General features: G+C 40.3%; 1 protein-coding gene across 1 annotated transcript in view; it reads left to right on the top strand.

Moving 5' to 3' along the window:
• The first annotated feature begins 2,434 nt into the window (after nt 1-2,434).
• Nucleotides 2,435-14,624, top strand: part of LOC111868617 (carbonic anhydrase-related protein 10) — a 464,761-nt gene continuing 452,571 nt past the window's right edge. The window contains exons 1-2 of the mRNA XM_033753652.1: nt 2,435-2,831; nt 3,893-4,080. Coding sequence (XP_033609543.1) covers nt 4,017-4,080 — 64 coding nt within the window. The 5' untranslated portion in view covers nt 2,435-2,831; nt 3,893-4,016. The remainder of the gene's footprint in view (nt 2,832-3,892; nt 4,081-14,624) is intronic.

Below are 14,624 nucleotides of genomic sequence, written 5' to 3' on the forward strand. Positions count from 1 at the left end.
TTTCTCCAACCTACTGTGATTTCATCTCTCTTTGGTCCAGGTTGAGTGCTTAGCTTATTTTTGAGCATGAAAATGGAGGCAGTACTTTACTCCGAAACGTCGGTGAACGCCTGCCGAAGTACACACTGTTACATTCTAAAAGATAGTACTGTTCATAGTCACCGCTCTAAGGACCTCAAATCCAATGTAAATTAAGAAGTTATCTTTCTAACTAAAGAAGTCTTTTTAGTAGATAAAACGGAAGTAATTGATACTAATTACGAGGTTTCATATTTCCTAATTGTTCTTTAATCACGTTAGTGGTTTTCCAGCAGACAACAGTAAGCTGAAGGGAGAATAATGTAATTAGGATCCCAAGATTTATGCAGACTCATCTTAGTATCTCACGCGGGGCGTCGTAAGATCACAATCAAAAAAGAAACTTTAAAGGCGTGAGAGAAATTAGTGGAGCCATCGCAAGATTTGATTCTCCGTAGCGAGGAAATTCTTTAGCAGTCAAGCAGCTATCCAACTAATTAGCCAAATAAAATTAACTGAATAAGGGTAGAGACGACAAGGTTGGCCGCGCGTTCTAAGTCACGAAATGTTTTTCGCGGGCTGAAATAATCGGATTTTGGGTTCGAGTTTTAATCGAGTCATGGATTTCTATATGTAATAATACAAATGCCGTTGTGACTGTAACAATTTATTTGGTTGTAGTTCTTTGTCTTTTCTTCCTCTACACTACATGTTTCGGCCGCAACCGGCCATCATCAGGTGTATTTTTCACTACTTAGCTGTCCCACTGCACACAATCTAAAATCTAAAACACCAGCCTGTCAGTTTTGTTTAAAATCTCGCCAACATATGCTCGTCAATTTGATTTTAGAATTCTAATTTAAAATTTAAAATTCAAAATTTAAAGTTTTAAATCACAGGGATACCTGCTCTGTGTTCACATGTGCTGCAACGGCTGTTTCTTATTTTCAACACCGTTCATGTATTATTCTGTTCGCTACTCTGTTAGGTGGAGGTGAGTGGTCAGCTTGAGGTCCATGTCGCTTTACTCCCAGTACACATTGCATAGGAGGTCAGATGGGCCCCAGGACCGATCTGCACGTTGTGGAGTAGAAAAATATCTCGTGTTCCCGCCGGGAATGGAACCCCGGCCAACCAGCCCATAGCCCGTCTCTATAGAGCAAAGCAGGTAACGTGTAAAAATAATTTCCTGATGAGGATCTCAAATCCAACATCACTTGCAATTCAAGGGGTCACATGGTAGCGTAGTTGGTTGAGGCACTATGCTACAAGCCGGAAGGTAGCGGTTTCAAGTCCTGATGAGGTCATTGGATTTTTTCAATTGACCTAATCCATCCAGCCGCAGTATGGTCCTGGGGGTCGACTCAGTCTCTAACAGAAATAAGTACCAGGAATATTCTTGGGGTAAAGGGCGGCCGGCGCGTAAGGCTGACAACCTCACCGCCATCTTTGAACCGATTGTCTAGAAAATGTGGGAACCTCAATATCTCTCAAACCTATGGGTCTCCACAAGGATACGTTTACTTTATACTTTCAATTCAAGAAACGCATTTTCCAACCCGTGTAAGAACGTTGGCCAGCCATAAATTCAGAAGCAGATAACTGAGGCCGAAGAAATGAAAATGGCCAATTATCTTGTGAAATATATTCCTTTCTTATTTATGCTTAATTTTACTATTTTATTGTCTGAATTAAATGTCTGAAAAAATACACCAAAACTTGCAGTCATGTTACTTCGTTTACTGAGCAATCTTGTTAAACAGAAGAAAAAGATAATTATTGAGCCTAATGCAAAAGTTTAAGAGTATGTAACAAAACCTGAGTTACGTCATCGTCTTCTTACCGAAAACAGAGAACATTTCTACCATTAACGACACGCAAAAATATTTGCTGCGTTGGAATATTATTTTACAGTCAAAACCTTTCTCTCTCCTTTTTTTAATTTCATATCCAGCTCATTGAAGAAACTTCTTAATTTTGAAATAAACTAATTCATTCCAATATCTCCGTCACTTCTACCTGTGTTCACAGTCAGACTCTCTGTCCTGTAGGGGAGGCGCCATTGATCCGCCCATTCCACAAGCTCTTAAAACATACCCCTTATCCATTTTCTGTTCCTCTCTAGTATTTGTCTTTTCCATCTCATTTTCTCCAGTCACGCTCTCCGTCTTACATCCACGAAACCGACCACAGACAAGAGAGAAACAGGCTGAAAGAGAGATGGTATGCTAACTTTGGCGCACGCGGGGTTAGTAGAGTCCTAAAATAAGAGTAGAAAAAAAAACAGACACACACACACACACCCCTATTTTCCCACCCTCCCCTCAGGTTGACTCGGCGCACTGAGCCCATCTCACTGGTATACTAAACCGCTTGAACCTTACAGCTAGTCCCACACGTTGTCGGATTACCGGCGCGGCAGGTCGTTGCGCGCGAGACAAGACGAACCTGGTGACGAGATCGGGAACCATTACAGGTAGCTGCATTTCGCGCCTCGTGACGTGGATGCAACAGAAGTGGCGGTAAGAGGCAAGAGGTTATATTCTGATTGATCACGTTCTTTTATCAGGTTCGTTAAAGAGAAATGTGTGTGATTTCTGTGCTTTTTGCTTGTAATATGTAATGGGAGAACAATTAATGGTAAAATACGACAGTCATTATTGCGTTAACAGAGTGGGTGATCTTGTTTCACGTGAAGCACACGAGTGGAGGTTAGGTTGTTATAGAAATTAACATAAAACTCGCAGAAACAACAGTTTAACGTTGAAAATACGTTGAAAAATGGAAAATATATATGTGTAATTTAATGCTATGTGAGTATAATAGTAGGTTTTGCTAGAAGTGGTTCTTATGTTAATATTATTTTGCAAATATTTATGTCTTAGATTCTGATAAGTAAACATTTTAGCTGCAAAATTATATATGAATACCTTCAGAAAACATTAAAATCTTTATGTAGCTTTATTTAAAATTTGAGCTTGAACTTTTCGTGAAGAGTTAGTACCATGCCAAGTCTTGTAATAGAAATGCACCATTAATTGTTTAGAAGCAAAACAAGCAACAGGAAGTACTATCAAATATTCGTCGCTCTCCTGAAGACCAATTTTGGTAGAGATCCAGTTTAAATAATGCAAAAACACGTGTAGGTGGCCCGGCTGTGGGGGGACTTTGCGTGACACTTGACTATAACGCGACTTTCTGTCGGAGGGGATGTTCAGTGGTGGAGGAAACGTGTTGTGTTGAGGAGCTTCAGGAAAAATGAGTAAGGCAATGGGCACAGTGCTATGGGATCAGTTGAATTGGGCAAAAGAAGAATTCTAAAGGAACCGTGAAAAACTACTTCGTGAAAAGTAACATTCGTAGCGACCAGCTGAAATGGTTCTGTAAGTAGTTCTAAATGTGGTAAAGTTTATATAAAAGGAAATATAAATACCTTGTAATATTTTTTTTATATTTATTAGGGAAATTTTCTCCATTTCCTTTTACTGATAAGTACGTGTGCATATTGAAACGTTTTTTAATAATTAGGAAATGACAGTAAATGCAGAGAAAATTGGAGGATTTTGAAAATATATTTCCGTAGAAAGAATATTTTTGCTTGAGTAATTTGGATCTAAAATGTTAAAAACGCAATGGTGAAGGGTTGAACAGACAGGAAATATCTCACGTGTAAAGCCTACGATACAGATAAATCATATCAACGTACTAGAAACTTGCTATGAATAAATGAGGAGTTTTATTGTGTACGGTTTACATACGGAAACCTAGAAACAAAACCGAAAAATACATATTTTGTTCCCTATTCAGGTAGCATAGCTGAAGACAGGTATAAGGAAAATATTTTATTTTTATGGATTCAAGTGATTTACATTAGGAAAACGTGCCGAAATGAAAGAACTGTGTAGATCGTGATTTACTGCTTAATAATGGAACATTGCGATGTGTTTGAATATCTCGTAACTGAAGAGAGTTAAAGTGTCGTGCAACAAGCGGACAAAATGTGGGTGACCACCGGGACCAGTCTCTTCGGGATCCTTCTACAGCTCTTTCTACACACTTCCGGTAAGTTTCCCAAATTATTTTACTTTCTAACTCTTTTGTGGTGCTCTTTTGCAATATTATATGCATTATTAATCATTTCCTTAATATTAATCGCGCTAATTATTATCCTACATCAAAGTTAAAAATTACGTAATACGAACAAGGTTTATTTATGAATAAACGTGTATCTTAAAGGGTATAGTGACCGGGTAATCGAAGTTTGATTTATGGCAGGGGAAGATATTTTTATTTTCTTCACAACTTCAACTACGGCTCTGGGGCCCACTGTGCCTCCCTGCTAAGGGGTCGTTTCTCTGCGCAAATCAGCCGGAGCGTGAAGCAAATTACTCACATCCGTCTAGTGCTGAGGTTAAGGATGCGTGGAGGTAAAGGCCTACGTCATTGCTCCTACACGCCTTCATTAAGCGGTGCTTTGTATAGCGACTTTATCTTTAAAAACTGAATTTCGAAAATTTGGAAGTTTTCTTCTATCCTAGAAGCACGTGGTGAACTTTCCATTAAACTGCTTGTTAACACGTCTCAGAAGACACTGACCGATTTTGTTAACGACACGAATAGCAGTTGCGTAATGTTGTTACGTTCTAAACTACAGTCGTCAGACAAAATTAGTTTATTTAGTTTCCGTAATTAATCCCGTAGAGAATAAGAGACAGAATTTCCTGTCTTAAACATTTAAAGTGAAACAGTAACTATACATCACCTGCTTTAAAATCCAAACAATTTGTTAGGCTGAATATATGACTTCTGTATGAATGTGGGAGCGAGGAGTGATAAGGTCTATATTTATCTATCTTTAATCTTGTTACTCCCACTTGGAGCATAGGGCATCCGTGAAAGGAAATTCTCACTTCCGTTTATTAATCTTATAGACAGTCGGTAGAACTCCTTGGATGGGGGATCAGACCATCGTAAAGCCGCTTCCTACACAGGATAACACAAACACCGAATAAACGCAAACTAACATTCGTGCCTTGAGTAGGATTCGAATACATGATCCAAATGTTAGAGCGAGCGAAGACATTTGATACCTTAGACCGCGCGGTCACTGTGTTTTCTGTGAGGTAAGAACTGAATTTTTAGGTATAATTTAATTTAATTTTCTTGTTGCAAAGAGCGAATATTAGAGCAAACATTGTATACATCATTATATTTTTAATATAATAAGCAATTTAAACAGTTTTATTGATCATTATAAACATTTAACACTTACGCTTTTATCTAGAAAACTGCTTACTCCTACTGTAATGTATGAGACGGACGACATGTATGCACATATTAATGATAAAGTAAGCCTTCTGATCGTCCAGAATAACTTCATAGTCCGTTTGGGAAAGGCAGAAATAAATACTGTAGGCTTATATTAAACGTGTGACTTGTTAGGGCTTGTTTCGTAAGATGTTCCTTTTTATTTTCGTTTTTAAAAAAAATGTACCGGAACTACGTACATTTGCGTATAAAAAACAGTTGCGATATTTGAAATTCGTATGAGGATTCTGGAGTGTAACACCGCTTTGTTTGCTAGACAGTTACGAAATTTCGGAAGAATCCTCCTTGAAGGACCACTCTTTCTCCCTGATCATGGATATATATAGCAGGTATCGCCAACACATTTGCACATACCTACCAAAACACGCGGCGTCACANAACCACAAATCTCACTTGACCAGACCCGGAATCGAACCCGGGCAGACGCGAAGCCAGCGACTAACCGCTTGAGCTATGGCGCGGCCATCCCAGAAGATAGTAGATATGAAACGAAGGGAAGCTCTGAATAGAGTTATTTGCTCATCTACTTGAGTTGGGTAATTATTAAAAATTTTATTTTGTAGTCCTCTGAGTTATTTATCTTTGATTATTTTTGAAGTTTCGTCACAAACTCTTGTTATGTCCAGTTGTTAATGACGTTGCAGTCTCGACTTACAGAGCAGCCTTTATCGCTCTTCTTTTAAATCTTTCATGATATGTCTGCATTTCACTTTTCAGCAAGGAAATTATAGTAAGAACTTTGTTGCGAATATCTCTTTGTTTCGAAAAGTACTTAGGTGATTTTGGAGTTTGTTTCTATCCGTACTGAAGATCTGACACATTTTGCGAGTGACAGAAAAGTTATATGCTAATAATTAAATAATAATTACGAGAATATTCGAGTTAGTATAATTACAAGATTACGAGTTTGACGACCAGGGAATTGGGAGTTCGATTCCCGGAGGAGACAGGCATTGTTCTCTTCCCTAAAGCGTCCAGACCGACCCTGTGACCCACTCAGACTTTTACCCATTGAATTCCTGAGTATTTACCCTGGGTGATAAAGCGGCCAGGATATGACACTAGCAATTCAGCTCGTATTAATGTCAAGATTAAGAATACGTGGTTTTATACCTTCACTCTCATACCTCATCATGCGTAGTGACTAATTAAGAACAGTCACAGCCACATAGGCACCCGATATTAGGCATGATTTCTTAACCTTTTTTTTTTCATTCGCGCTACAGCCCTCATTTGAGCCTAGGCCTATGTCCATGAAACTCTCCGTTCACTTCGGTTTTACCAGACCTTAGACATACGGTAAGACTCCTTGGGTGGGTGATCAGCTCGTCGCAAGGCCTCTACCTGTACACAAACACAGAAAAACGCACACAAACCTCCATGCCCTGAGTTGGATTCGAACCCACGATCCCGTCTTCCGAGCGAGCGAAGACAGGGCATGCCTTAGATCGCTCGGCTACTGTGACCGGAAGTGTATAAGAATAATATATAAGAATTCAGTTCGTACCTCACAGGAAACAGATCCGAACCCACGATCCCGGCTTCCGAGAGAGCGAAGACAGTGCATGCCTTAGACCGCTCGGCTACCGTGACCGGCTTCATTAACCTTTAGCATTAAGACAAAACGAACAGTGTTTATAGGGGGCAAAATGAATAACTTTAGTCATATTTAATATACTGCCCAGTTGAAACGAATTTAACTGCGTAATATTTCTTTTTCAGTATCTAAATGACACAATTAATGAGCAAGATTTGTGCCTGGTTCAAAGGCATTCAAAATGCAGTAATGAACTTGGTGTTATTTACTTTTCAGTCACTAATGTTATTCAGAAGTCCTGTTAAGGTGGTAGAATGAAATAATTCACGAATAATGTGATGCGTTTGTTTATACCTAAAAATCGAAATTCATTTCTATTAACATAATTATGCCGCTCAAAAAATACAATAATTTACACAACGTTATTGTCGGTCGAATCATTACCCCACTTCAACTAAAAAGAGGGGCTGCATTTTTTCGCTGATGAATTCCCCTTAAAAATAATTCCTATATTTGTTTATATAGTAGTAGATCGTCAATGGGGATTATTGTGAATAATATTTACTTCTCTCTCGGTTTGTTTATTTTTAATTTTTGCTTCCTTTGGATTGGGGTACAGAACAGTATTATAATTTCATCTATAGGGTCTCCGTTATGTACAACTGCCGTAAGCCCATCGGAAATTTTCCCGAACTAATCATGGTTTACACGTCACCAGAGGCATGAAATGAGGATCCTGTGTTTTCTGTACAGTGTTTTATTGAGTGGTAATATTTCCTTTAAAAATTCCATTTACTTTAGTGTTATATTTTTTATGGCTAATCTCCACAGTACAATCTGTTGAACTTCCACAAACTTTGGGCAAAATACTTTTAGCAGTGAAGTATTTTAGTAGAACATATACAATAAAGTATCACCGTATTAGGCCATGGAGGCCCATAGGGTTGTGAGACGTTGAGGTTCCCACATTTTGTTGACAGTCGGTTCAGAGATGGGTTTGAGGTATCCAGGCTTATGCGCCGGCCGCCCTTCGCCCCCAGGTATATTCCTGGTATTTGTTTCTGTTAGAGGATGAGTCGACCTCAGGGTCATAGTGCGGCTGGTAGGATTAGGTCAATTGAAAAACCAAGTGACATCATAGGAAATCAAACCCGTGACCTCCGGCTCGTAGTACAATGCTTCAACCAACTACGCTACAGCGTGCCCGTATCTAATAGGGAAAAATATTAAAACTCAAATTGCCACTTCCAATAACAGTTTTCTGGGTTGTGTTTCGAGTTCGTCATTTCTTTATTTACTTATAGTGTATTTAAAACAATTCTCTCAGTATCTTGATGTAATTCTTTCCAGCCGCATTATGGCCCTGGGGTCGACTCAGCCTCTATCAGAAATGAGTACCAGGAATTTTCCTAAAGTGTAAAGCGCGGCCGGCGCGTAAGGCTGACAACCTCACACCATCTGTGAGCCGATTGTCTAGATACTGTGGGACTCTCAACGTCTGACAACCCTATGGGCCTCCACGGCCTGTTACAGAGAGAACTTTACATTTTTCATTTCTTATTCTCAGTAAAAAATAAAGGTATCCCTGTGCCCCAGCGCCACTTTGTCCACCACAAATCCCACTTGACCAGACCCGGGATGAAACCCGTGCCGCACCGGTGGGAACACAGCGACTAACCGCTTGGGCCATGGCGCGACCTCGAAGCTATCTTGCTAGCCGTATTGCGTCTAGGGAAGTCACATGAAACGCAGCGTAACGGTCAGACGCAGAAATCCGAGAAGGTGAACGCGAGACAGCAGCTTTGCAAACTTGCGAACGCACCATGAGCCCACGATCTGTGTGCGGAATAGGTCTGTTACTTCTGGTCGCTTGATTATCTTTGTAAATTAATATTTATTCTAAACATCCGAAGAGAACAGAAGGAAGATCTGGTGGTAACTTGTCATAATATGGAGCTGTAAGGAGCGGACTATGAATTTTGAGAACGGATTCAACTCGCTCAGTGTACAATCAAGTGGCGTTTTCTTATTAACACAGCACTCAACAAAAACTGTGTTCTGAAATCATGACCCCTTGTAGTCAGGTAGACGTTAGATCTCCCAAAACACAAAATTTTGTCAACTTTACAGTCACCCCTCTGAGAACCTCAAACGAAAGAATTTACTATACCGTCACGTAACACTTTAAAGAGTAAACTTTTTGTAAATAATATATAAGAGCTCAGTTTGTACCGCACAGGAAACACATTACGTCTCCGCTGCGGAGACAAACCAGTTTAATGCTCTTTGGAGAGGCTATCGCTGTCTATTGTGAGAACCACATGAAACACGCAAAGGTAATGCGTGCAGAAAGCAGATTTTTAGTATGTTCAAGTATGATGAGCTTTATAGTCTGAAAAAGGAGTTAATTTCCTTGACCAGCCAAACGACTCATATCTTCACAAGGATCAGTATATCCTATGGCATTAATTAATGAGTAATTATTTTTGAGGTTCATTTTACCACGATAGGAGCCGTGTTAGCGTATTCGGTATAGCTACTGGCTACGGGCTGGACCACTGAGGGTTCGGAGTTTGAGTCCCTGTAGGGTGAAGAATTTTTTCAAATTGTCCAGACCGGCTCTGGGGTCCACCCAACCTCCTATCTAATGAGTACAGGGGGCTCTTCCTTGGGGGTAAAGCGACAGGGGAGTAAAGCTGACCACTCAGCTCCGGCTAGTGTCGAGGTCATGAAAACGTGGATCCATACATCCACCCCCCATACGCCTTCATGGCTCAGTGCTCTATTAGTTAAGCACAGGAACAGCATTTACCCCCATATCATAAGCTGGGCTAAGCATCGAATAGTTTGGCGATAGATTAGTGATGATTTGGAAAGAATTTGGAAATAAGCTGTGAAGTACAATCCTTCAATTTTTGTGGAGGAACTGAGAAAGATCATTAAAATTCTCAGTCACGATGGCCAGTGCCGCGGCCGAGATTCGAACGGAGTTCTTCTGGGACACGTGACAAGAACATTAGCGCTACGTTATCTGGTTTGGTTTGTTGTTCCTGTTGTGTTGCATCGAAACTGTGCTAGTTTCTCTGTTCTGTACCAACTTTCCTCCGAAATAGGTGGCATGAAGTATGTTACATTATAAATATTGGATTAGGAGCGGCAGAGAGGTGGTCACTGCATATTTCACGGCATTTGTCACCGCGGAGAAATGGGAACTACTGTAACATCTATTAGGATGTGGATGCAGCTCGGAATTGGATTACAGGAGTCATGTCGTCCTGCCTCAGAGCTTGTTTATTACGCTGATTAATAAAGTTCGATTTGAGTCCCATGTAAAGTTACTATTACATTAGACGTACAAGAGTTGGATTCATCCAACGAAATTTCCTAGGACCTCATATTACTTTAATATTCTGCTTATTGTGCCATATATTTCTTGGCTAGTTGCCTTTATATATATATATTTGTAATACGTTTCTGTATATTTGAAATGTAGTTAGTTACTTATTGGAGAGGGTGGGTTTCCCCATGCACTTAGACCAGTATTGGTCCATTGTGCTTCCCTCTATGATATTCTACCAGTCTCTATACCCTACCGATACTGGTGTTTACCATCAGTCCCGCCCAGCCAGCGAGACCGGCTCTACTAGCTGAGAGGTATCTATAATGCTTCCCCCATCTATCAGAGGTATTAGAGTCTACTGTTGGGCGGGAAATATCCTTGAATTTGGCTTAGTGACCTCCTTAGGAGATATGAGGTTCTTTTACGTGCCGTAAAGCTACGACACAGGACACACGGCTTAAAGTCCCTCCCGAAGGACTTGTTCCCTTACGAGCCATGAGGTGGGAACGTTACCTCTAGACTACGGAGGCCGCTAACTGTATTTGAAATGTAACGTTGAGATTATTTTGAGTGAAAGAATGTGCTGGGAGTTCGCCGCAAATTCACGGGGAGCGCCACTGTTCTCTTCTTGTATGCGAGCGCTAAATGGATGTACAATAACAGATGGCGTTGCTAACGTCAATTGTTAGAACATTGCTATAGGAATATGTCCTTAGGCATGTGTATTTGGGCATTAGCATTGTTACCTGAAATATATTATATGAGCCCCAGGCTTCTTTTTCTGTCGTTATGCGTGTTAGTGAGTAGTGGAAGTTATTTTTTAATCATCCGGGTAAGTTGGCTGAGGCACTAGTGCTCTTAACGTCATTCGAGAGACGTTTGTTTGGATTTTTGGCAGAAATACGGATTAACTTCTTTGAGATTTTCGTAGTATTCCACAATCTCTCAAAGAAAATTTCGGAATAGCCGTTTCAAATAGGCTACTAACGTCTCCTTCCACATCTATTCAAGTTCATCATTCTTTAATTATTATTTTTTTCGATTCCATATAACCTGAGCTACTGACAGCGTCTTGAAATAAATCATGGATAATTAATAAATATGTGTTTGACTCGGTATTACAGTGTCCGTCTTCACCGAAAAATAATTCCAGTGTATAGGAGGACCACTTGCATATTGTTATTCTATCAAGTGTATTGCCCTGTTGCTCTATTTTCGCGCCTTTCTGATCATACGGAGATGCACTGTTACTCAACGAGTTGCTAAATACATTCTCGAGGCAACGAATACGCAGGCAACAATAGAAGAAGTGCCGTTTCTATGCAACGGTCGGTAAACACCTTCCCTGTTAAGCGTGTGACAACAATAAGTAGTCCATTGTTATAAAAATACGAGCCGAGACTGATTGCTAGGCAATTGGATGGTATCACGACCGTACAATAATGAAGTTTTCTGTGTGGTCCGTGCCGCGATAATGTAACCAGAGGGAAAAAAATCTCTGGTCTTGGGCCTCAAAGGGTCTGACACCAAGACGAAATGATTGGCAGTAAACCACCTGTCGTAAAGTAAGTCTGACTCTGACTCTGACTCTAGGATTAGAGAGAATTGGAATTAGGAGCTGTGAGCGTCAAGAGAATTCGAGAGTAGAGGCTTTTCAAGATTCATCGTTCGATTATTCAATATTGAAGTGTTACTCAGTAACGACTATTTAACAGACGTTGACGAATTCATTTTGTGTGTTATGAAGCTATCCCTGTAACAGACCATGAAGGCCCATAGGGCTGTGAGACGTTGAGGGTGCCATATTATCTAGAAAATCGGCTCACAGATGGCGGTAATGTTGTCAGGCTTACGCGCCGGCCACCCTTTACCCCCCAGGAAGATTCCTGTTATTCATTTCTGTTAGAGGCTGAGTCGACCCCAGGACTGGAAGAATTAGGTAAATTGGGACTCGAACCCGCGACCCTCCGGCTTGTAGAATAGTGCCTCAATCAACTAGGCTATTGCGTGACCCTTTATATATTACAGTTAAAGTAATCTTCAGAGTGTTATAGTAACTTGTGAGTATCCAGTAAATCTATTCACTAACCCAAACCCCGTCTACATGTCACTAATACACGTGACAATATCTTACCTTCAGAGATGTTTCAGACACAGTATACTAACACTCAAAGTCTATTTCATTCCTATCACTCTCCTTTGTGTCTTAGGCAACGGAGCATGGCGTGGAGTTCTGTTTTGGGGGGGAAATAACGCGGTGGAGTATGGTTAAACTCAGCCGACGTTTCGGAGTAACAAATAGCCTACACTTTCGTGGTCGAAGAGTGAGACAAGCAAGAAACGAGCATGAAGAGGGCAGAAAGCAAACGTTGTTTGACTTTTACCGGACTTCACGGCGTTATATACCAGAAGATATAACTCTGTAATCACGACTGTTAAAATTTCAAATCCATTTAATAAAAATATTAAAAATAATAAATATTATATACAATTATTCAGTATTAATAATTATTTTGAGCAGTGTGACGTATTAACTTTTAAAGAACCTGCAGTTAATTTAAACCAATGGAAACTTAGTTTTAAAATATTTACAGCTGTTGGACGATTTTGCAAGTTGTGGGCTGGAAATGGAGTAATGTTGTGAGTTTTAATCGGATGCTTCGTAAAATATTAGTCTTGTCGGCCGAGCTTATCCCATCACGTTATAAATAAATTTTGGCTTTTACCCCTCTTAAAACTCTTGGCCACAAACTAGGGGAAAAAATAGAGCACAATGCGCATGAAATAGTTCCAGCATTCAGTTATGTTCTGCGAGTTTTGTGGGCAAATTTGAAATTTATTCTCTCCCGTTATATGGTTGAGTTGGTCTTTTTTTTCCACGTGGCATGACTTCAGGTTTCGGGTAAAAATGGCCTTCGCGTATGGATGAAAGCTGCACAAGGAATACTGGGGATCCTTGATGGAACTCAGGCAAGCAAAGGGACTCATACGAGGACCCTCTGCTAAAGGAACGAAAGAACTGTTGAAGTTAAACGAGAACCAGCTATGATGGGTGGCTGGACTACTTACAGAACACTGTCACCTCAAAGGACAACTCGTCAAACTGGAACTAAGTGATAGTCCCACTTGTGAGAAGTGTCAAGAAGAAAATGAAACAGCCACACATATCCTGTGCGAATGTGAGGCCTTAGCTTATTTAATATTGCGTAACTTGGGTCAAAATTTTATGGAACAAAGTGACTATTTCGACGCCCCCACGTACAAAATCCTATGCTTCATTCGAAGAGCAGGATTGCTGAGGGGATATCAAAAGGGAAAGCACCCATCTGGGGCTTAAGACCAGATTTTTAATACTGTCAGACAGTTGCAGGCTTGTTCATGTGGTGCGCTCTGTCTCTGATGAGACGATAGATCTGTCATTTGTCAGAATCACAGTCAACAGTAATAAGTCTGTTGTCAGTATGTACAATTAAAATTTTACATGTTATTAAATGTATGCATATACGAGAACATATACAAGGCCTCTGGCAGTAAACGCGTTGTTTCAAACTGTGTTTCTTATAATATTTCGGCACGGACTACATAGGAAACAGCCATTTTCCACAGTAAGTCTATTGTTGCATACGTATTCAGTTCGGCGGGAACTTGTTCACAGAGCCGTTGCTCAGAAACGGTTGTTGTATATTCGCCTATCTCGCAGCCATTAAAAAGCAACGGATATTGTTTCGTTGTTTGTTTCGAGGTCTTTGTCTAACAAAGGGTCTGTACGCCACTATATAGTCTTTGAACTTTGAAATGTTTACACCTGTTCAAAGAGTTTAAGTGGGAAAGACAGTACATATTTTTGAGGTAAAATATTGAGAATAACAAGAAATCAGTGAAACCTGAAATCCTGTATGTACAGAGAAAACTGTTCTGGAGCGAATATTAGTGTTCATGATGGTGGTGACAGGATCAAGGATCCGTTCCTACCTATGCAGGAAAAACTGATGAAAACTGGGGAAATTCTTTTTCATGTCACTCAGTATCTCGGCCGAGATTCGAACCAAACACGAGAATTAAGATACATTAGTAACAGATACTCTACAGCAGTCACTTGTTGATGGTCTTAGGAAAGACTTATTAGACAATAATAAAGTAAAGATACATGTAAGGCTGCTCTTCTGTTTAGATGAGGAACATTTCCGTTAGGTATGTGGGGATTCGTGGTATTAATAAACCGTTCACAGTGGCTGCACGGGCTAAGCCTTGAACCATCATCGCCCGCTCGAACACTGGGATCGTGGGTTTGAATCTCACTCGAGGAATGGATGTCTGCTTGTGTTTATTCTGTCTCTGTCTTTTTTATTGCTATTGGGGTGGGACTAAGTCCCTTGTACTGCGGCCACTTCTGGCCTATTG

This window comes from Cryptotermes secundus, unplaced genomic scaffold, assembly GCF_002891405.2.
Source record: "Cryptotermes secundus unplaced genomic scaffold, Csec_1.0 scaffold81, whole genome shotgun sequence".
Lineage (NCBI taxonomy): Eukaryota > Metazoa > Arthropoda > Insecta > Blattodea > Kalotermitidae > Cryptotermes > Cryptotermes secundus.